We start from the raw sequence: 24,301 nt of genomic DNA, 5'->3' as shown, positions 1-24,301 counted from the left end.
CTCACACTGTTGGCTTACTTTATCCTTCAGGTAAAAGCTCCCTGAGAGCAGGAATCAGATCTGATAACAGGATTGGATAACTAGGAGAATAGAATCCCTCAGTTAGAAGCTGACAATGGGTAACTATACTTTCTCCGCATCCTCCCCTCCCCCACTAAGTAGGCATTAGGCAATGTGAAGGCGCGGTCTGTTTCTGTTTTAATCTGAGGTGTGAATATTTTTTTCAATTCTAATTTTAACATCTTTATTGAGACATAATTCACATATTGTATAGTTCACTTGTTTAAAGTGTTAATTCAATGGTTTTCAGTATATTCACAGAGTTGGACAATCACCACCACAATTTTAGAACATTGTCATTACTCCACAAAGAAAACCTGTATCCATTGGCAGTAACTTCCCAATTTCTCCCAGCCTGCTAAAGCACCTGGAAGCCACTGATATTTCTCAGAGGACAGGCATAAACATAAAAGGAGATACAGGGAACAGAATCTCATCCAGGCTCTTGTTCCTCGGATGCCCTGAGTCAGCTCTTCAGGGGTCCAGCCTGGGAGAGGCTGTAACTGGCTAAAGCCTCATCCCCTTTCATTTCCAGAGATTTGCCTACTCTACACATTTCATATAAATAACATCATACAATATGCAGTCTTTTATGACTGGCTTCTTTCACTTAGTGTAATGTTTTCAAGGTTCACCCTCAATGTATCTGTTTAAACTAAATGAATAAATGACTGGGTAACTCTGTCTAGTGCAACCCTGAATCAGAACTCTGAATAACTAGACCCCTGGCTGACCCTCTACTTCCTGGTAGGAAAGGAGTTCCCTCTCCATAGGAGCCCCAAGAAATGACGTCTACTTACCAAGAGAGGTTTCAAATAATCTCAGTGTCTGATTGAATTAAACCCTCTGAGGGTAAGGGCTCTATACAGGCAATTAATGACACATAAGACCTGGGCAAGTACCCAACACATGGCATTAGTTTTCTTCGAAACACATATTTATTAAGAGTCTATCAGGAATATAGTGTTGTACCAAGTTTTTTCTTACTTCTTATTTAATATTCAAAACAGCTCAGTGAGATAGGTATATCTGGTTTATAACGGCCATTACATATGAGAACTGATACTCATAGTGAGTATCATAATGACACTCTAGCAATTGTTGATAATTGTTCTAGCTACTTCTATAGGTTACCAAGTTATCATATGCAAGTTTCCTGATTCCAGCAATGGATTCAATACAGTTGCTTCGACTAAAGGAAACGTTTAGATTTTAGAGGGAATTGCTTATTCTCAATCATTCTCCTTGCTCTAGGAGACAGAATCAACTCAGATTTAATTCAGTGAAAGCTTGTCATGATGAGTCTGAGGAAAAGCAGAAACTCAGAGGCCGAGAGGAAGGACTGTGAGCCTAGTCAAGGGAGGGATGCCTAGAAAGAGCCAAGGCTGTAGAAGCCCCCTGGGATGGCTGGATCCACAGCAGGACATGGAAGACAAACTGCTCAAGGTGCAGGGAGTCATAATGGAACATTTCCACAAGGTCAGGGAATGCTGTGGCTCAGAGCTGATGTAACCTCAGAGGACAGGCATAAAAAAGATGCAGGGAACAGAACCATGTCCAGACATGGGTGCCTTGGGTTCCCTAAGTTAACTCTTTAGGGCTCCCACCTGCTGGAGGCTCTGACTGGCTAAAGCCTTTCTAGACGACAGCCCCATAGAGGAGTCCTAGAAGCTCCTGAGGCCTCTTTGGGTGCAGGGACTAGGAGACAGGAGAATGTCAGGAATGACCCAGCACATGCCTAGTTGTGCAAGAGCCACCTCCTGCTCTTCCCAGAGCCAAGTCTGGGTCCTATAAAAGACACATCCAGCTTCAGCACCTCATCTGCTCTGACTCCCCAGGGACGTATCTGTGCTCCTGCGTGTGACCAGGGTGAGTGGCAACGTGGGATACCAGAAGGGTATTAGCAAGGTAGAGGGATGGGGAGGATGGAGGTAGGCTGGAGAAAGATAGTTGTGCGCTTGTGTTCTGCCATACTGAGCAGGAATAGGACTCAGTTTGCCTCAAATCTCTAGAAGCTCTGGGACTTGCTGGAGCTCACATAGAAGGGAATAGCTAACTGTGCCCATCTTTCCCAACTCTGTCTTCAATGACTTCATGTTGGCCATCTTGGGCAGATTTGCACCATGGAAATTGTCAAATGCTTCAGGCCAGGCCCTTTTACCTGGAGTTTTCATGGCTAAACATTTTCCAGAGGATCCCTGGTGTGTCTACAACACCCATCTGGGCGCTGGGGCTTGTATTAAGAGAACAGGTACTTCATGGAGCTGTGAATACTCCATTCAGGCTCGTGAAGATAGAGCAATCCCAGCTTCCCTCTGAAAGGAAGAATATGAAGCTCATTCTGTTGATTTTTTAATCTATGTACTTTTATCTGGAAGAAAGATTCAAGTTGTTTCTTTCAGGTTACTGATGTGACTGTATTATCTAAATATCATTCTTCTACACATGCATTGATTTTAGAGGAGGTATAATTATGACCTTTGGTTTGAAATATTTAAAGAGTTTCATTATTATCTTTTAGGTTGACTAAACTCCTGCCAGGATGTCTTGCCAGCAAAACCAGCAGCAGTGCCAGCCCCCTCCCAAATGTCCTCCCAAGTGTACCCTAAAATGTCCACCTAAGTGTCCCCCCAAATGCCCACTACAGTGCCCAGCTCCATGTTCCCCTGCAGTCTCTTCCTGCTGTGGTCCCAGCTCTGGGGGCTGCTGCAGCTCTGGGGGTGGTGGCTGCTGCCTGAGCCACCACAGGCCCCGTCTCTTCCACCGGCGCCGGCACCAGAGCCCCGATTGCTGTGAGAGTGAACCTTCCGGGGCCTCTGGCTGCTGCCACAGCTCTGGGGGCTGCTGCTGACCTGGGCTGCAGAAGAGCTCTGGTACTGAATGGTCAAAAACCTGCTACAGCCTGATGCTTAACTATTTCCCCTTCCTTTCATTCCACTCATGGGTGGACAGGGACCACAAAGACTCATGGGGCTTCCCCGGAAGAACTTTGTGCTTGATGGAGCACCCCAGATGGAAGCCTTCTTTTCCTCCTTTACCTCATATTGTAATAAAGCTCTGATTTCTGACTCATTAAATGTCTTGGTCATTCTCTTCTCTTCTGAGATTTCTAATGTCTTCTAAAGGTCAGGGCCCCAGAGAAATTCTCTTCATGAGGCAAGGACAGGACATGAGCAAGTGATACATGAAAGGCTGCTCCGAGGAACTGATTACCCCAACTGCAGGGTAGATGGAGCTCCAAGAGGATCACCTCTGGCAACGGCAGCTTTGACTTTCTCCCTACTAAGCCAGACATATGTTCTAATTTTCTGTGTATTCCAGACATTGGGAAGGTTGGGAAGCTCTGCAGACTTGTTCTTCTCTAGGGAGAAGAACACATCTCTATGAAGTAAAACTTCCCTGCTGTTCGAATCAATAGTTGAATAAAATGCTGGAAACGAATGTTAAGACCCCTCCTCCTGCAAAGTACAGCCCATGGTCAGTGAACTCCCTTCCCAGGAGGGTGAGTCTGGTTAAGATTCACTTTTTGACTTGCTCCCTCAGACACCTGGCGTCTCTTCCTCTCAGTGTGAAGGGAAAAGGGACACAGCAGGGGGATATAAGGACTAGTGCTTCTTAGGTTCAGGCTGACAGGTGTCTACATGAAGATGATGGATTCAGTGCAGAGAGATTCTGTCAGAGGTGGAGTCTCTTATTAAGATGTTCATCTGCCTCCTCATCCTTACTGCTGCTAAAACAAACACCCAGCTGTTTAACCAGTCTGAGATTCTGTACTCTCCACATTTCAAATCACCCACTGCACTGAGTCAGTTTATTTGACTTGATGCTCTTCATTATTTTTTCCAGTCTCATTATTAACTGAATTTTCAAGTCCCTGACCAGTAGTAATTTTGAGCTTCTAAAAATATGTACATTGGCCATTTCTACAAAATTTGTAATATGATTTTAAATTTTCTTTTCAATTTTCAAGAGCTCTTGATATATCATAGATATTAACCTTGATCTGTGTTTATTAAAATATTTAATGCATCAGATTTAATTGAATCTGTTTATAATAGCTTTTGCTATGGAAACATTTTTAGTTTTTATATACACAAATATGACTTTCTTTGCTTTTATAGCTTCAGGGTTTCCTGAGTTGGTTAAGAAGTTTTCCCTTGTCCTTAGTGTTTACATGTGAGCAGCAAAACAAATGAAAAAACCAAACAGTACAAAATGGAATGCCAAGCATGGGACCTAAGGTTGCCCGGGGCAGTTGAAGGCTGGCCTACAGAGAGGTGGACACCCAAGTGTGCTTTCCGGGACCTCTGCCTTAAGTAAGAGCAACCCACCGACCATTCCCTTCCCCAGTGGGCCTGCTATCTGGGCCTCCATGTGCTCCTTGCATAGTGAGTAACTTCCTTTCTCTGTCTAACCCTTCATACACAGAATAATTTCCCATCTAACTGTTTTTTTTTTTTGTTTTAAATTATGCTTTAAGTTCTGGGATACATGTGCAGAACGTGCAGGTTTGTTACATAGGTATACACGTGCCATGGTGGTTTGCTGCACCCATCAACCTGTCAACTACATTAGGTATCTCTGCTAATGCTATCCCTCCCCTAGCCCCCTACCCACTGACAGGCCCTGGTGTGTGATGTTCCCCTCCATGTGTCCATGTGTTCTCATTTTTCAACTCACACTTATGAGTAAGAACATGCAGTGTTTGGTTTTCTGTTCCTGTGTTAGTTTGCTGAGAATAATGGTTTCCAGATTCATCCATGTCCCCCAAAAGGACATGAACTCATCCTTTTTTATGGCTGCATAGTATTCCATGGTGCATATGTGCCATATTTTCTTTATCCATTCTAACATTTGTTTTTAGCTGCATCTTACTTTGTGTTTGGCATGTGTGCAGGTGTGTTAGAAATTATGTTCTGATGCTATCAGAGGAGCTCAAAATTACAGTAATTTAAAAAGGAAAGCAGACTATTTCCACTCACATATGATGAAGTCAGAGGTCAGTAGTCCATGGCTGGTACGGTGGTTCCCCGGAGTCTTCAGAGATGGATACCCCTCTGTCTTGTCAATTCATTGTTAGCAGTTGTTTCCTGGGAGGCAGTTGGTGATCTCGAGGTGCCTGATAGAGTTCTGCTCTGCAAGGCTGTGCTTCAGGTAGGAAGAAGGAGAAAGGGTGGGTAAAAGGCCCTGACCCCAGTAAAGCCTCTTACCTGAGCTTTCCTAAAGTCCCAACAATTTCCTAAATCTCACTGGCTGCTTGTACATACAAGGGAGATGGAGAAGTGTAAATTTTGATATCTGAACATGATTTGGTTCCGGTCAAAATTTAAAGATATAAGTTAAGATTGAAGGGGGCATGTATATTGGGCACTATCCAATTAAGTAATTTTCTATACAGTTTGACCTGCTGAGTAAAGACAGCTGGATTGTTGGTTATCTCGAAATAGTGACACAGACTTTCTGAGTGCACTTCAATTACCTCTTAACACAAACATTCAGGAACGTCCTGCCCACAGTTCCACCTCCATGGGCGCTGCTGTATGCACTGAGGCAAGCCTGCATGGAAGGTTGATTAGGCAGGGGAATTCCCTGGTAAGGCTGAGGTCTGGAGTGCTGTGGGGAGCTCCCTGCAGACAGGCACAAGACCTGGCTTATGGATGCCTGGGGTAGGCTAAGAGTTATGTCTGCCTGTCTCCCCACCTCTAATCCATCCATCACCCAGCTGTGGGCCAAGAACCAGGGGTCTGGATCATCTCTCAAGGGCAGGAAGAGGGTGAGACTCTGAGAAGTGTGCAAGAAGAAAACATATTTGGTGTTATGGCTTCATCTCTTTCAAAGGTATCTAGAGTTGGAGGGTGACAGATGATTAACTCTGAGTTGGGTTATCTGAAATATGACCCAAGTGAGGAGAGTCAACAGTAACCAGAACATATTATGAAAAGGAAAATGTCGAAAGGAAAGAGCACTTTCACCTCCACATCGAGTGAAAATTCTACCTGGTCACTCTCTTGTGTCCCCAAAGGGTCATCCCAGGAAGAGGGAAGAGTAGAAAAGGAGTTTTGGGCCAGGATGGATTCTTGAGTGTGTGGTTATCTCAACTCGGACCCTCTGAGATTTCATAGCAGTGCCCGAGAGCTGCGGCGCTGCTCTCTCACAGACTCCCCAGGCTCTGTCGCTGCTGCTGCAGCAGCTCTGCAGTTAAAGTCAGCTGGCTCTGTGGTGCCCATGCTAACTCCAGGAGCAGCTGCTCCCAGAGCAGGAAGAACAGTATCTCCAGTGCTAAGAAAAACTTGAGACTGAGGGATGAGCATATTGCCAGGCTCTTGGGAGGAAGCCTGCTGCTGGCTCAGTTTTCAGGATATCTCAACATGAGTTAAGCTGAGAGTGAATTCAGCAGTAGACCACATGTGTAAACCTAGAACAAGGATACCTTTGCTTTTTCTAAACAATTATCCCTCTGCTTCTAATTAATTGGCAAAGCCATTAATATTTAGAAAGACATTCCCCGTGTTACCGTTTCATGGTTGCTCTTTGGTCTTGCTAGGTCAGATTTCAATCCTAGTCAACCCCCATGCTGGTTGCATTGCTGCAGCTGCACACCTAATTCAGAACTCTGTACAGTAATTGTAGAATTAGGTAATTCTAACCTTTTGTACTTGTTATAAGATATGTACTCTTGTAAGTGTTTTATGTGTAACTCAACCAAAGGATCAATTAATTCACACAATGTTGCTATTAGGTAATTACAGTTATTTTCCACACTTCATAGATGAGAAAACAGAGGTACAGACAACTTTGAGAACATTTCTAGGGTTCTAAGGCAAGTACCTGGTACTCAGAATATAACTCTAGGTGATATAGCTACTTAGTCTGTGATCTGAACCAGTTCTCTGGAGTTAAACTGGAAAGGCCGGCATTATTTACCATGTGTGAAATTGAAACAGCTTATGGTAAGATCTTCTCAACAAGCTAGACTTAAAGCAGCTATCCCCTAATTTTCCTGCCGGGTATACTAATGTTTCTGGGCTAGTTCCCATACTGCACAAAAGAAATCTTGATTTCTCATACCTTTCTCTTCACCCATGTCCCTCTGTCCTTTCTGAAGAATATAGTCACAGTGGGCAGAGATTATATTTCTTTTATATCATGTTGTACTCCAGAGTTTGCCACATAGTCAACAATACATGCTGAGTGTGTGTGAGAGTGATTTTTGAACTCTGAATATTGAACTTACTAATGGAAGACAGTCCCAAAAAATCCTCAATTTTTTTTTCTCTTTAGTGATGTTCTGTTCTTTTAATTCACCTGATCATATCCTTCTCTCATTTACTCTCATAAGGCTGTCTAATGTTTACCTAATTTGCTCAGTACCGAGTCTTTGGAAATAGTTCCTTGCTCCAGGGAATCCCAAGGCATGGATAGACAGTGATTGCAATTATAATATTTGATTAATGTAACCTATTCATATAACACTAAAATTTTTCTAATTCTAGTGATTAAAATGATATAAATACTGGATACAAATGGGCATAGGCAGTGTGTGCACTGGTGTGTGTGTGTGAAGGGATCATATGTAATTAACATAGTTTTATCCCGTGATAGCCTATAAATAGTGCTGTCTGGGTCATGAAAAACTATAGGTTCTGTCTTTGTTTTGATTGGGAAGTAAGTGTACAGATATTGCATAAAAGAGAGGTTACGTGGACAATGAGTTTGTCAGGAACTTGGTATGAGAGAGAGATTTAGAAAGCATAGTTATAAATAATCTGGAAAATTCATCCCACCAAACAAAATAATTGGCTATCTGGACCAAACAGTTGGTCTGATATTGTGTGTGTGTGTGTGTGTGTGTGTGTGTGTGTGTGTATGGTACTGTATCTAAGCTGTGTGTAAATTTGTTCTCAGAAACCTGCTGACCTTATATTAAAGTTCTCAAAATTTTTTTTGGTTAAATTTTCTGAACTTTATTCCCAGCGGTGTGAAGTTGGGCTATTTGTTTAGTCCTAGGAGTCTTTGTTTTCTCATTAGTATAGTGGGGATATTAATACTACCTACATCACAGAATTGGCATGAGGATTAAATGAGATAATGTGTATAAAACAATTAAATAGGACCTAGAACAAAATACGTGGTCAATAAACATCAGTTATTATATTACATTTTGTTATTTTTATCATTTGTACAGATGTGTGTGTATATATGTATATATACATATGGAGGCAGTTGACCCAAAAGTACAGTTCCACTCAATGTATACCTCAGGGGAAGACATGGAGGTAAGGAGAACTGTATTAGTTAGAGATTTCCAGAGAAATAGAAGAGATGGAGGGATAAGTTTATATTAGGAGATTGGCTAATGTGATGACTGTGGGGGCTGGCAAGTCTGAAATCTTGCCAGACCCCACAATCATCACATGATAATTGTGATGATTATGCAGGCCAGCAGGCTGGAAATTCAGGTAACAGTTGATGTTGCAGCCTTGAGTTTAAATTCTGCAAGGCAGTAGTCTGGAAACAGGCAGAGTTTCTATATGGCAGTGTTGATGATAATTTCTTCTTCTTTGGAAACCTCAGTCTCTGCTATTAAAGGCTTCAGCTGATAGGATGAGGCTCACGTTAGGAAAGATAATCAACCTAGTCAGTCTACTGATTACATGCATACAAAGCAACATCTGGACTGGTGTTTGATCAACAACTGGATATCATAGGATAGCCTAGGCAAAATTAACCATCACAGAGACTGAGAGGATACATGGAGGTCATTAGAGATATGATCCAACAGACAGAAGAGGTCTTCTGTCGACAGAAGAGGGTCAACAGTGACCAGGACACACTAAGAACATGCCATGATGGTTTTATTTTCACTTAGGATAAAGGCAAATTTCTGGACAGACCTTTGGAGAATATTGGGAAAACAGAACCTTCTACCTGGTAACCCCATGAGTCTCAACAAGGCTGTGATGTTAGGAGGACTGGAGGGAGGGAGTGCAGCATGTGGCTGGGGAGGCCCTTGGCCTTTGCACTTTGGTTCCACAGAGGTGTAGTCAGTACAGCACAGACAAGGCTGCTGACCACTGCACAGTAGCTGGAACTCTGGGAGCTGATGAAGCTGTAGCTGCTTCCCATGCGGGGTCAGTCACACAAGAAGAACTGGAGGTGAACATGGGCTGTGCACTGGAGTGGCACTGTGAAGGGCTCTTTAAAGGCATTGGCATTACTGGTGGTGTTTTGGCAAGGTATCTGAGTTTGAAAATGAATCGAGCAATAAGTCAGATAAATTAGAGCCAATATGGGCATAATTTTGCCCTTTTAAACCTATTCATGGTGTGCTGGCAGACAGTTTATAAAATACATTAGTATCTAATAGTACCTATGAAGAACCATATAACCCCAAGTTAAAAGTGTTAGAAGTGACATTTCTGAAAACAGAACTAATGCTAAATCAATGTGAATTTCTGTCTCTCATCATTTCATTTCATATCTACAGACCCATTTACTACCTACCATATTTCATGAGCATAAAGAGGCTATCAGTTGTAAGGGGCACCCTTATTTCATGCACCACAAGGAAATAAAAATTTTGCAAATTCAACTATTACATGCCACCATTCATATGGTATACACTGATTTAAGGGCTGTTAAAAAATGTAAGAAGAGTGTATCATGGAATTGATGAATTAAGTATAAAATCCATCCTCTTCAGATCATATAAACATGTATGTACAAACTAGACAGGCCAATTCTTGCTTTGCCCAGGACACCCCTCTGCTGTGCTCCTCCCTGTCACTGGGCCGTCTTCTCCTTTCATATTCCATACTCCCGGTGTTGCTCTTAAGACTCCCATATGGTTCTGCTGAGAGCCAGTTTGATGGCTCCCCATGGCAAACTCACCCTGGTAACCAGGCAAGGAAAATGGCAGGTCCCAGATGAGGCAAAACAGATGCGGGGCAGTGTTGGGACATCTCTTATAAGCTATGCTAATACCAAGATCTGAAGTGAGTCCCAGCTCTAGCAGGACCACGACACGTGAATTCTCCAGCAGCTCTCTGCCTGGAATTCATGCCCCTCTGATGTCCATCAGCCAATATGACTTCAGCAAGAACCCATTCTGGACCTGGGTTTTGAAGCCCCAGTTTCTGAGAAACCATCTCTTGTTAGGAAATTGGGGGTTAAACTTATCCAAAACTTAAAATTAAGCAAAAAAGTGATTTCTGATTAGTCTTTTAAATTTTTACTTCTTCCTAGTAACTAACAACCTTGCCTAAGGTTTATATGACTCTCTAGGTTTTTTAAAAAAATGGTGGCATGATTTTACTTAATATATTTGGTATTGATTAAGGCCCAGACACTGTAAAGCTAGATTTAAATTATAGAAGATTTGTAAGTTGAAAATTATTTTGTGTGCTCTAGAAAATTTAACCTAATGGTTTCATTGCCTTTGAAAACTTTAACCAGTTTTGTACCTAAATTTGCAATCTTGTTCCAGAATTTTTTTGGTCTCTCCTATTCTTTGAACCAGCATTACCACCATGCTGATTCTCTTATTAACAAGTGAAACAAATCTTTATAATATGCCTGCTATATATTTATATGAGTCATGCTTTTAACTTTTTGGAAATTACAATTCAATAAACACTTATCTCCACACATACCCTTTCAGGAGTGGAAACTGGGCCAAAATCAGACAGTGCCAGACAGTGTTGACAAGAAGATGAAAAGGACTACAAAGATATAGTAAACGGAAAATTTGGATTAGTGAATCTACTAAATAAGATGAGATACATCAAGGGACATGGTAAGGCTTTTTCTTGTACTGTGGCTAAAATAAAGTTCCAGCATTTGGTGGGGGATAATTTTCTGGAATATATGGAGTTTAAGTTCCCAGGGAGACAATTCAGGGAGCTACTTGGAAATATCAGCTTTCAGGAGACTGACTTTCCAGATGAGGTGAACTTCAGATGAAATGTCTGGAATCAATCCCAGGCCATTCTTTTCATGTCACCTATGTACTTGTTCATGTGGTCCTGCAATCATGCATTGATTCTGCCAACACTCATGAGACAATTAAGTGTTTGGCTGGTGGCTGAGGGAACATGCACAATGTGACACGGGGTCTTCTGGCTCAGAGGGATCACCTATGATGATGTGAGGGCTGTGGAGACAGAAGCAAGAATACTTGCAGGCAGGTGTTTCTTCACTGACTTGTGAACTAATTCTCAACATTTTCTGAGATATAAAGGGACAAAGGGGACATGTTAAACAGCTGCTTATCTCCCAATTCTGGTTTCCCAGGGGATCAGGTCCCATTAATTCTTCCATCGCTTATTCAACCACTCAATACAGACGCTCATGTATGTGCATGTTCATTTTACCTGAATTTTTGTATAAATACAACATACACACATACAGAGCACACACCCACATACACACACACACAGACACAGACTTGCCTCCCCTACTTCCTCACTTACCACATTGTTACAAATATCTTTGTCAAAGAGTATGAGGAAGCTGAGGGTGATATCACCATGAAGACAGTGGAATGAACTAACATGTTCTAATCACACTGGGAAATAGTGACTTAGGAGGTTCAGGCCCAAAACGTCATCTTCTTTTTTTTTTTTTTTTTTTTTTTTTTTTAGGATCTATGTATTTCTGTAGTTATTTATATCTTTTTTTTTATTATTATACTTTAAGTTTTAGGGTACATGTGCACCTTGTGCGGGTTAGTTACATATGTATACGTGTGCCATGCTGGTGCGCTGCACCCACTAACTCGTCATCTAGCATTAGGTATATCTCCCAATGCTATGCCTCCCCCCTCCCCCCACCCCACCACAGTCCCCAGAGTATGATATTCCCCTTCCTGTGTCCATGTGATCTCAATGTTCAATTCCCACCTATGAGTGAGAATATGCGGTGTTTGGTTTTTTGTTCTTGCGATAGTTTACTGAGAATGATGATTTCCAATTTCATCCATATCCCTACAACGGACATGAACTCATCATTTTTTATGGCTGCATAGTATTCCATGGTGTATATGTGCCACATTTTCTTAATCCAGTCTATCATTGTTGGACATTTGGGTTGGTTCCAAGTCTTTGCTATTGTGAATAATGCCGCAATAAACATATGTGTGCATGTGTCTTTATAGCAGCAGGATTTATAGTCATTTGGGTATATACCCAGTAATGGGATGGCTGGGTCAAATGGTATTTCTAGTTCTAGATCCCTGAGGAATCACCACACTGACTTCCACAATGGTTGAACCAGTTTACAGTCCCACCAACATTGTAAGAGTGTTCCTATTTCTCCACATCCTCTCCAGCACCTGTTGTTTCCTGCCTTTTTAATGATTGCCATTCTAACTGGTGTGAGATGGTATCTCATAGTGGTTTTGATTTGCATTTCTCTGATGGCCAGTGATGATGAGCATTTTTTCATGTGTTTTTTGGCTGCATAAATGTCTTCTTTTTAGAAGTGTCTGTTCATGTCCTTCGCCCAATTTTTGATGGGGTTGTTTGTTTTTTTCTTGTAAATTTGTTTGAGTTCATTGTAGATTCTGGATATTAGCCCTTTGTCAGATGAGTAGGTTGCGAAAATTTTCTCTCATTTTGTAGGTTGCCTGTTCACTCTGATGATAGTTTCTTTTGCTGTGCAGAAGCTCTTTAGATCCCATTTGTCAATTTTGTCTTTTGTTGCCATTGCTTTTGGTGTTTTGGACATGAAGTCCTTGCCCATGCCTATGTCCTGAATGGCAATGTCTAGGTTTTCTTCTAGGGTTTTTATGGTTTTAGGTCTAACGTTTAAATCTTTAATCCATCTTGAATTGATTTTTGTATAAGGTGTAAGGAACGGATCCAGTTTCAGCTTCCTACATATGGCTAGCCAGTTTTCCCAGCACCATTTATTAAATAGGGAATCCTTTCCCCATTGCTTGTTTTTCTCAGGTTTGTCAAAGATCAGATAGTTGTAGGTATGCGGCTTTATTTCTGAGGGCTCTGTTCTGTTCCATTGATCTATATCTCTGTTTTGGTACCAGTACCATGCTGTTTTGGTTACTGTAGCCTTGTAGTATAGTTTGAAGTCAGGTAGTGTGATGCCTCCAGCTTTGTTCTTTTGGCTTAGGATTGACTTGGCAATGCGGGCTCTTTTTTGGTTCCATATGAACTTTAAAGTAGTTTTTTCCAATTCTGTGAAGAAAGTCATTGGTAGCTTTATGGGGATGGCATTGAATCTGTAAATTACATTGGGCAGTATGGCCATTTTCACGATATTGATTCTTCTTACCCATGAGCATGGAATGTTCTTCCATTTGTTTGTATCCTCTTTTATTTCCTTGAGCAGTGGTTTGTAGTTCTCCTTGAAGAGGTCCTTCACATCCCTTGTAAGTTGGATTCCTAGGTATTTTATTCTCTTTGAAGCAATTGTGAATGGGAGTTCTCTCATGATTTGGCTCTGTGTTTGTCTGTTGTTGGTGTATAAGAATGCTTGTGACTTTTGTACATTGATTTTGTATCCTGAGACTTTGCTGAAGTTGCTTATCAGCTTAAGGAGATTTTGGGCTGAGACAATGGGGTTTTCTAGATATACAATCATGTCATCTGCAAACAGGGACAATCTGACTTCCTCTTTTCCTAATTGAATACCCTTTATTTCCTTCTCCTGCCTAATTGCCCTGGCCAGAACTTCCAACACTATGTTGAATAGGAGTGGTGAGAGAGGGCATCCCTGTCTTCTGCCAGTTTTCAAAGGGAATGCTTCCAGTTTTTGCCCATTCAGTATGATATTGGCTGTGGGTTTGTCATAGATAGCTCTTATTATTTTGAAATATGTCCCATCAATACCTAATTTATTGAGAGTTTTTAGCATGAAAGGTTGTTGAATTTTGTCAAAGGCTTTTTCTGCATCTATTGAGATAATCATGTGGTTTTTGTCTTTGGCTCTGTTTATATGCTGGATTACGTTTATTGATTTGCGTATATTGAACCAGCCTTGCATCCCAGGGATGAAGCCCACTTGATCATGGTGGATAAGCTTTTTGATGTGCTGCTGGATTCGGTTTGCCAGTATTTTATTGAGGATTTTTGCATCAATGTTCATCAAGGATATTGGTCTAAAATTCTCTTTTTTGGTTGTGTCTCTGTCCGGCTTTGGTATCAGAATGATGCTGGCCTCATAAAAGGAGTGAGGGAGGATTCCCTCTTTTTCTATTGATTGGAATAGTTTCAGAAGGAATGGTACCAGTTCCTCCTTGTACCTCTGGTAGAATTCGGCTGTGAATCCATCTGGTCCTGGACTCTTTTTGGTTGGTAAACTATTGATTATTGCCACAATTTCAGCTCCTGTTATTGGTCTATTCAGAGATTCAACTTCTTCCTGGTTTAGTCTTGGGAGAGTGTATGTGTCGAGGAATTTATCCATTTCTTCTAGATTTTCTAGTTTATTTGCGTAGAGGTGTTTGTAGTATTCTCTGATGGTAGTTTGTATTTCTGTGGGATTGGTGGTGATATCCCCTTTATCATTTTTTGTTGTGTCTATTTGATTCTTCTCTCTTTTTTTCTTTATTAGTCTTGCTAGCGGTCTATCAATTTTGTTGATCCTTTCAAAAAACCAGCTCCTGGATTCATTGATTTTTTGAAGGGTTTTTTGTGTCTCTATTTCCTTTCGTTCTGCTCTGATTTTAGTTATTTCTTGCCTTCTGCTAGCTTTTGAATGTGTTTGCTCTTGCTTTTCTAGTTCTTTGAATTGTGATGTTAGGGTGTCAATTTTGGATCTTTCCTGCTTTCTCTTGTGGGCATTTAGTGCTATAAATTTCCCTCTACACACTGCTTTGAATGTGTCCCAGAGATTCTGGTATGTTGTGTCTTTGTTCTCGTTGGTTTCAAAGAACATCTTTATTTCTGCCTTCATTTCGTTATGTACCCAGTAGTCATTCAGGAGCAGGTTGTTCAGTTTCCATGTAGTTGAGCGGCTTTGAGTGGGATTCTTAATCCTGAGTTCTAGTTTGATTGCACTGTGGTCTGAGAGATAGTTTGTTATAATTTCTGTTCTTTTACATTTGCTGAGGAGAGCTTTACTTCCAACTATGTGGTTAATTTTGGAATAGGTGTGGTGTGGTGCTGAAAAAAATGTATATTCTGTTGATTTGGGGTGGAGAGTTCTGTAGATGTCTATTAGGTCCACTTGGTGCAGAGCTGAGTTCAATTCCTGGGTATCCTTGTTGACTTTCTGTCTCGTTGATCTGTCTAATGTTGACAGTGGGGTGTTAAAGTCTCCCATTATTAATGTGTGGGAGTCTAAGTCTCTTTGTAGGTCACTCAGGACTTGCTTTATGAATCTGGGTGCTCCTGTATTGGGTGCATATATATTTAGGATAGTTAGCTCTTCTTGTTGAATTGATCCCTTTACCATTATGTAATGGCCTTCTTTGTCTCTTTTGATCTTTGTTGGTTTAAAGTCTGTTTTATCAGAGACTAGGATTGCAACCCCTGCCGTTTTTTGTTTTCCATTTGCTTGGTAGATCTTCCGCCATCCTTTTATTTTGAACCTATGTGTGTCTCTGCACGTGAGATGGGTTTCCTGAATACAGCACACTGATGGATCTTGACTCTTTATCCAATTTACCAGTCTGTGTCTTTTAATTGGAGAATTTAGTCCATTGACATTTAAAGTTAATATTGTTATGTGTGAATTTGATCCTGTCATTATGATGGTAGCTGGTTATTTTGCTCATTAGTTGATGCAGTTTCTTCCTAGTCTGGATGGTCTTTACATTTTGTCATGATTTTGCAGCGGCTGGTACCGGTTGTTCCTTTCCATGTTTAGCGCTTCCTTCAGGAGCTCTTTTAGGGCAGGCCTGGTGGTGACAAAATCTCTCAGCATTTGCTTGTCTGTAAAGTATTTTATTTCTCCTTCACTTATGAAGCTTAGTTTGGCTGGATATGAAATTCTGGGTTGAAAATTCTTTTCTTTAAGAATGTTGAATATTGGCGCCCACTCTCTTCTGGCTTGTAGGGTTTCTGCCGAGAGATCCGCTGTTAGTCTGATGGGCTTCCCTTTGAGAGTAACCCGACCTTTCTCTCTGGCTGCCCTTAACATTTTTTCCTTCATTTCAACTTTGGTGAATCTGACAATTATGTGTCTTTGAGTTGCTCTTCTCGAGGAGTATCTTTGTGGCGTTCTCTGTATTTCCTGAATCTGAACGTTGGCCTGCCTTGCTAGATTGCGGAAGTTCTCCTGGATAATATCCTGCAGAGTGTTTTCCAACTTGGTTCCATTCTCCCCATCACTTTCAGGTACACCAATCAGACGTAGATTTGGTCTTTTCACATAGTCCCATATTTCTTGGAGGCTTTGCTCATTTCTTTTTATTCTTTTTTCTCTAAACTTCCCTTCTCGCTTCATTTCATTCATTTCATCTTCCATCGCTGATACACTTTCTTCCAGTTGATCGCATCGGCTCCTGAGGCTTCTGCATTCTTCACGTAGTTCTTGAGCCTTGGTTTTCAGCTCCATCAGCTCCTTTAAGCACTTCTCTGCATTGGTTATTCTAGTTATACATTCTTCTAAATTTTTTTCAAAGTTTTCAACTTCTTTGCCTTTGGTTTGAATGTCCTCCCGTAGCTCAGAGTAATTTGATCGTCTGAAGCCTTCTTCTCTCAGCTCGTCAAAGTCATTCTCCATCCAGCTTTGTTCCGTTGCTGGTGAGGAACTGCGTTCCTTTGGAGGAGGAGAGGTGCTCTGCGTTTTAGAGTTTCCAGTTTTTCTGTTCTGTTTTTTCCCCATCTTTGTGGTTTTATCTACTTTTGGTCTTTGATGATGGTGATGTACAGATGGGTTTTCGGTGTGGATGTCCTTTCTGTTTGTTAGTTTTCCTTCTAACAGACAGCACCCTCAGCTGCTGGTCTGTTGGAGTACCCTGCCGTGTGAGGTGTCAGTGTGCCCCTGCTGGGGGGTGCCTCCCAGTTAGGCTGCTCGGGGGTCAGGGGTCAGGGACCCACTTGAGGAGGCAGTCTGCCGGTTCTCAGATCTCCAGCTGCGTGCTGGGAGAACCACTGCTCTCTTCAAAGCTGTCAGACAGGGACATTTAAGTCTGCAGAGGTTACTGCTGTCTTTTTGTTTGTCTGTGACCTGCCCCAGAGGTGGGGCCTATAGTGGCAGGCAGGCCTCCTTGAGCTGTGGTGGGCTCCACCCAGTTGGAGCTTCCCGGCTGCTTTGTTTACCTAAGCAAGCCTGGGCAATGGCGGGCGCCCCTCCCCCAGCCTCGCTGCCGCCTTGCAGTTTGATCTCAGACTGCTGTGCTAGCAATCAGCGAGACTCCGTGGGCGTAGGACCCTCCGAGCCAGGTGTGGGATATAGTCTCGTGGTGCGCCGTTTTTTAAGCCGGTCTGAAAAGCGCAATATTCGGGTGGGAGTGACCCGATTTTCCAGGTGCGTCCATCACCCCTTTCTTTGACTCGGAAAGGGAACTCCCTGGCCCCTTGCGCTTCCCAGGTGAGGCAATGCCTCGCCCTGCTTCGGCTCGCGCACGGTGCGCGCACCCACTGGCCTGCACCCACTGTCTGGCACTCCCTAGTGAGATGCACCCAGTACCTCAGATGGAAATGCAGAAATCACCCGTCTTCTGCGTCGCTCACGCTGGGAGCTGTAGACCAGAGCTGTTCCTATTCGGCCATCTTGGCTCCTCCCCACGTCATCTTCTTTGGACCTATATTTGTCTGCAGTCATCTTCAAAAAGGCTACAAAAATTCTACAGTCCTTGAGGTCATGGGCTACTTATTATTGACCTCTATATCCCTATATTTGGACATACATGATTCAAGAATGTTGTAGGCTTTCAAAGAATGCCTTTTGAATTCACTGCTCTGACCACACTGTTGACTTACTTTATCCTTCAGGTAAAAGCTTCCTGAGAGCAGGAATCAGATCTGATAATAGGATTGCATAACTAGGAGAACAGAATCCCTCAGTTAGAAGCTGACAATGGGAAACTATGCTTTCTCCGCATCCTCCCCTCCCCCACTAAGTAGGCATTAGGCAATGTGAAGGCACAGTCTGTTTCTGTTTTAATCAGAGATGTGAATATCTATTTTTTTCAATTCTAATTTTAACACCTTTATTGAGATGTAATTAACATATTTGTAGTTCATTTGTTTAAAGTGTAAATTCAATGGTTTTCAGTATATTCACAGAGTTGGCCAATCACCACCACAATTTTAGAACATTTTCATTACCTCACAAAGAAAACCTGTATCCATTGGCAGTAACTTCTCAATTTCTCCCAGCCTGCTAAAGCACCTGGAAGCCACTGATATTTCTCAGAGGACAGTCATAAACATAAAAGGAGATACAGGGAACAGAATCTCATCCAGGCTCTTGTTCCTCGGATGCCCTGAGTCAGCTCTTCAGGGGTCCAGCCTGGGAGAGGCTGTAACTGGCTAAAGCCTCATCCCCTTTCTATTTCCAGAGATTGCCTACTCTACACATTTCATATAAATAACATCATACAATATGCAGTCTTTTGTGACTGGCTTCTTTCACGTAGTGTAATGTTTTCAAGGTTCACCCTCAATGTATCTGTTTAAACTAAATGAATAAATGACTGGGTAACTCTGTCTAGTGCAACCCTGAATCAGAACTCTGAATAACTAGATTCCTGGCTGACCCTCTACTTCCTGGTAGGAAAGGAGTTTCCTCTGCATAGGAGCCCCAAGAAATGATGTCTACTTCCCAAGACAGGTTTCAAATAATCTAAGTGTCTGGTTGAGTTAAGCTCTCTGAGGGTAAGGGCTCTATATGGGCAATTAATGACACATAAGACCGGGGCAAGTATCCAATACATGGCATTAGTTTTTCTTTTAAACATATATTTATTAAGGGTCTATCAGGCACAAAATGTCATACTTAGCTCTTTCTTGCTTCTCACTTTATATTACAAACAGCTCAGTGAGATAGGTATATCTCACTGATAAGTTTATAATGGGCATTATATGTGAGAACTGATACTCACCATGAGTATCATAGTAATACTCTAGCAATTATTGATAATTGTTACAGCAACTTTCAGAGATTACCCAGTTATCATATGCAAGTTTTCTGATTCCAGTAGCACATTCAATACAAGTCCTCTGACTGAAGGAAATGTTTAGATTTTAGAGGGAATTGTTTATTCTCAATCATTCTCATTGCTTTAGGTGACAGAATCAACTCAGATTTAATCCACTGAATCTGCTTGCCATGGTGAGTCGGAGGAAAAGCAGAAACACAGAGGCCAGGAGGAAGGGCTGAGAGCCTAGGCAAGGGAGGGATGCCTAGAAAAAGCCAAGGCTGTAGAAGCCCCCTGGGATGGCTGGATCCACAGCAGGACATGGAAGAGAAACTGCTCAGGGTGGAGGGAGTCATAATGGAACATTTCCACAAGGTCAGGGAATGCTGTGGCTCAGAACTGATGTTTCCTCAGAGGACATGCATTAAAAAAATGCAGGGAACAGAATCTTGTCCAGGTGTGGGTCCCTTGGGTACCCTAAGTTAACTCTTTAGGGTTCCCACCTGGTGGAGGCTCTGACTGGCTACAGCCTCTCTAGACCGCAGCCCCAGAGAGGAGTCCTGGAAGCTCCTGAGGCCTCTTTGGATTGCAGGGACTAAGAGGCAGGAGAATGTCAGGAATGACCCAGCACATGCCTGGTTGTGCAAGAGCCACCTCCTGCTCTTTCCGGAGCCAAGCCTGGGCCCTATAAAAGACACATCCAGCTTCAGCACTTCATCTGCTCTGACTCCCCAGGGACGTGTCTGTGCTCCTGCGTGTGACGAGGGTGAGTGGCAACCTGGGATACCAGAGGGGTATGAGCAAGGCAGAGGGATGGGGAGGATGGAGGTAGGCTGGAGAAAGAGTGGTGTGCTTGTGTTCTGCCATACTGAGCAGGAATGGGACTCAGTCTGCCTCGAATCTGTTGAGGCTGTGAGGCCTACCGGAGCTCATATAGGTGGGGAAAGCTAACTGTGCACATCTTTTCCAATTCTGTGTTCAGTGACTTCATGTTGGTAACTTCAAAACTGCTGTGTTGGGCATATTTACACCATGGAAACTGGCAAATACTTCAAGCCAGGCTCTTTTATCTGGAGGTTTCATTGCAAAATATTTTCCAGAGGACCCCTTGGTATGTCCTGCAACACCCAGCTTGTCCTTAGGGCTTGTATTAAAGGAATAGGTACTTCAGGGAGCTGTGAATACTCTATTCAGGCTTGTGAGGATAGAGCAATCGCAGTTTCCCCTGAAAGGAAGAGTAAGAAGCTCATTCTGTTGATTTTTTATCTACGTACTTTTATCTAGAGGAAAGATTCAAGTTGTTTCTTTCAGGTTACTGATGTGACTGTATGATCTAAATATCATTCTTCTTCTACACATGCATTGATTTTAGAAGAGGTATAATATGATCCTTGGTTTGAAATATTTAAAGAGTTTCATTATTATCTTTTAGGTTGACTAAACTCTGCCAGGATGTCTTGCCAGCAAAACCAGCAGCAGTGCCAGCCCCCTCCCAAGTGTCCTCCCAAGTGTACCCCAAAATGTCCACCTAAGTGTCCCCCCAAATGTCCACCACAGTGCCCAGCTCCATGTTTCCCTGCAGTCTCTTCTTGCTGTGGTCCCAGCTCTGGGAGCTGCTGTGGTCCCAGCTCTGGGGGCTGCTGCAGCTCTGGGGCTGGTGGCTGCTCCCTGAGCCACCACAGGCCCCGTCTCTTCCACCGGCGCCGGCACCAGAGCCCCGACTGCTGTGAGAGTGAACCTTCCGGGGGCTCTGGCTGCTGCCACAGCTCTGGGGGCTGCTGCTGACCTGGGCTACAGAAGAGCTCTTGGGACTGAATGGCCAAGAACCTGCTATGGCCTGATGGATACTCTTTCCACTTCCTCTCATTCCATTCATTGGTTGGCAGAGACCACAAAGACTCATGGGGCTTCCCTGGAAGAACTTCGTGCTTGATGTAACACCCCAATTGCAAGTCTTCTTTTCCTCCTTTACCTCATGTTATAATAAAGCTCTGATTTCTGACTCAATAAGTGTCTTGGTCATTCTCTTCTCTTCTGAGATCTCAAATGTCCTCCAAAGGTCAGGGCCTCAGAGAAATTTTCTTCATGAGGCAAGGACAGGACATGAGTAGGTGATACATGAAAAGCTGCTCTGAGGAACTGATTCCCCCAGATGCTGAGTGAATGGAGCTCCAAGAGGGTCACCTCTGGCTATGGTAGCTTTGCCTTTCTCTCCACTAAGCCAGACACATGTTCTAATTTTCTGTGTAATCCAGACATGGGGAAGGTTGGGAAGCTCTGCAGACTTGTTCTTCTCTAGGGAGAAGAACACATCCCTATGAAGCAAAACTTTCCTGCCCTTAGAATCAATAGTTGGATAAAATGCTTGAAACAGATGTTGAGACCCTTCCTCCTGTAAAGTACAGCCCATGGTCACTCAGCTTCTTTTCATGAGTCTGGTTAAGATCAGCCTTTTGACTTGCTGCCTTGGACACCTGGCTTCAGTTCCTCACAGTGTTAGATCTGAGTCCCAGGATGCTGTCCTGCCACTTGGCCCACGTGCTGGGCAGGGGAGTGATGAGTCATGGAGATATTAAGTGAAAAAACATGGAAGTGTTGCTTAGAAAATACAAAGAATATAAGGAACATAAGAATACAAAGAATACAAAACGCTGTACGAAAGAATAGACCTTTCCTCCTTCAATACTTATCTTCTTTGCCAAGCCACCCTCAGAATGTGAGGGGAGAGAAGTGCCAGGATGGGTGGCGCATCTTAAGTATTAATAGAGGAAGGGGAGGGAAGCAGGGACACAGCAGGGGAAACAAGGGCTAGTGCTTCTTAGGTTCAGGCTGACAGGTGTTGACATGAAGATAATGGATTCAGCAAAGACGGATTTTGACAGAGATGGAGCCTCTTATTAATATGTTTAGCTTCTTACTTACCCTTAGTGCCACTAAGACAAAAACCCAGCTGATTAACCAGTTTGAGATTCTGTACTGTCTGCATTTTAAATCACCCTCTGCACTGAGTCAGTTTATTTGACTTAATGCTCTTTATTATTTTGCCAGTCTCATTATTAACTAATTTTCAAGTCCCTGACCAGTAGTAATTTTGAGCTTCCATAAATACGTACATTGGCCATTTCTACAAAATTTGTAATAGGATTTTAAATGTTCTTTTCAATTTTCAAGAGCTCTTGATATATCATGGATATTAACCTTGATCTGTCTTTATTAAAATATTTAATACATCATAATTAATTGACTCTGTTTATAATAACTTTTGCTATGGAAATATTTGTAGTTTTTAAATACTCAAATATGACTTTCTTTGCTTTCATAGCTTCAGGGTTTCCTGAGTTGGTTAAGAAGTTTTTCCTTGTCCTTAGTGTTTACATGTCAGCAAACAAAACAAATAAAAAAACCCAAACAGTATAAAATGGAACACCAAGCAGGGGACCTAAGGTTGCCCGGGGCAGGTGAAGGCTGGCCTGCGGAGGGGTGGACACTCGAGTATGCTTTCAGGGACCTCTGCCTTAAGTAAGAGCAACTCACCGGCCCTTCCCTTCTCCAGTGGGCCTGCTATCTGGGCCTCCATGTGCTCCTTTCATGGTGAACATAATCCTTTCTTTATCTAAACTTCCATACACAGAATAATTTCCAATCTGACTATTGGTTTTTACTTGGATCTTATCTTATGTTTGGCATGTGTGCATGTGTGTTAGAAATTACGTTCTGCTACTATCACAGGAACTCAAAATCACAGCAATTGAAAGAGGAGAGCAGGCTATTTCCACTCACATGTGATTAAGTCAGAGGTCAGTAGTCCATGGCTGGTATGGTGGTTCCCCGGAGTATTCAGAGATGGATACCCCTCTGTCTTGTCATTTCATTATTAGTGCTTATTTCCTGGGAAATGGTTGGTGATCTCAAGATGCCTGATGGAGTTCTGATCTGCAACGCTGTACTTCAGTTCTGAAGAAAGAGAAAGGGTGGGTAAAAGGCCCTAACCCCAATAGAGCCTCTTACCTGAGCTTTCCTAAAGTCCCAACAATTTCCTAAATCTCACTGGCTGCTTGTATGTACAGAAGGGATAGAGAAGTATAAATTTTGATATCTGGACATGGTGTGGTTCTGGACAAAATTTAAAGATGTAAGTTAAGAATGAAGTGGAGCACGCACATTGCGTACACATCCAATCAAGTAGTTCTTGATATAGTTCAACCTGCTGAGTAAAGACAGCTGGATTGCTGTTTTCTGGAAATAGTGACACAGACTCTCGGGTACACTTCACTTACCTCTTAACACAACATTCAGGAACATCCTGCCCACATTTCCACCTTTATGGTCTCTGCTGTATGCACTGAGGCAAATCTGCCTGGAAGGTTGATTAGGCAGGGGAATTCACTGCCTGCAGCTGAGGTCTGGAGTGCTGTGGGGAGCTCCCTGGAGACAGGCATAAGACCTGGCTTATGGAAGCCTGGCGGAGGCTCCAGGTTACTTCTGCCTATCTCCCCACCTCTAATCCACCCATCACCCAGAAGTGGACCAAGGATCAGGGGTCTGGATCAACTCTCAAGGGCAGGAGGAGGATGAGGCTCTGAGAAGAAGTGTGCTGTCCAATCAGAAACCATACTTGGTATTATGGCTGCATCTCTTTCAAAGGTATCTAGAGTGGGAGGGTGACAGATGATTAATTCTGGGTTATCTGAAATATGACCCAAGTGAGGAGAGTCAACAGTAACCAGAACACATTGTGAAAAGGAAAAGGTGGATAGATTGTCACCTGGGCCAGAATCCCCAGAGAGCACTTTCACCTCCACATCGAGTGAAAATTCTACCTGGTCACCCTCTTGAGTCCTCAGAGGGTCAGCCCAGGAATAGGGTAGAGTAGAAAAGGAGTTTTGGGCCAGGATGGATGCTTGTGTGTGTGGTTATCTCAACTCGGACCCTCTGAGATCCACAGCAGTGCCCGAGAACTGCGACGCTGCTCTCTCACTGACACTCCAGGCTCTGTCGCTGCTGCTGCAACAGCTCTGCAGCCAAGGTCGACTGACTGTGTTTTGCCTGTGCTAACTCCAGGAGCAGCTGCTCCCAGAGCAGGACCAACACTACCCCCAGTGCTAAGAAAAACTCGGAAGCCTGAGGGACGAGCATATTGGCCGGCTCTTGGAGGGACTCTTACTGTTGCTGGCTCAGTTGGCAGGATATCTT

At 42.9% G+C, this 24,301-nt stretch overlaps 2 protein-coding genes across 2 annotated transcripts; both read left to right on the top strand.

Annotated features, from left to right (window-relative positions):
- Positions 1-1,879: 1,879 nt before the first annotated feature.
- LOC112204062 (late cornified envelope protein 2D) lies at positions 1,880-3,135 on the top strand. The gene is made up of 2 exons (XM_024355359.2): positions 1,880-1,929; positions 2,582-3,135. Exon 2 carries the CDS (start codon positions 2,603-2,605, stop codon positions 2,909-2,911), a length of 309 nt encoding a protein of 102 aa, XP_024211127.2. The 5' UTR covers positions 1,880-1,929; positions 2,582-2,602; the 3' UTR covers positions 2,912-3,135.
- On the top strand, positions 1,895-21,103 carry LOC735897 (late cornified envelope protein 2C). Its single transcript, XM_024355358.3, has 2 exons — positions 1,895-1,929; positions 20,541-21,103. The coding sequence occupies exon 2, from the start codon at positions 20,561-20,563 to the stop codon at positions 20,891-20,893; it is 333 nt and encodes a 110-aa protein (XP_024211126.1). The 5' UTR covers positions 1,895-1,929; positions 20,541-20,560; the 3' UTR covers positions 20,894-21,103.
- The last annotated feature ends 3,198 nt before the right edge of the window (positions 21,104-24,301 follow it).

The sequence above is a fragment of the Pan troglodytes genome, chromosome 1 (genome assembly GCF_028858775.2).
Source record: "Pan troglodytes isolate AG18354 chromosome 1, NHGRI_mPanTro3-v2.0_pri, whole genome shotgun sequence".
Classification (NCBI taxonomy): domain Eukaryota; kingdom Metazoa; phylum Chordata; class Mammalia; order Primates; family Hominidae; genus Pan; species Pan troglodytes.
The sequence above is the reverse complement of the archived record's forward strand: the minus strand, read 5'-3'. Positions and strand labels throughout refer to the sequence as shown.

What these genes read in the sequence shown, in the direction of transcription:
- LOC112204062 (XM_024355359.2), top strand. Translation starts at nt 2,603, where the DNA reads ATGTCTTGCCAGCAAAACCAGCAGCAGTGCCAGCCCCCTCCCAAATGT.
- LOC735897 (XM_024355358.3), top strand. Translation starts at nt 20,561, where the DNA reads ATGTCTTGCCAGCAAAACCAGCAGCAGTGCCAGCCCCCTCCCAAGTGT.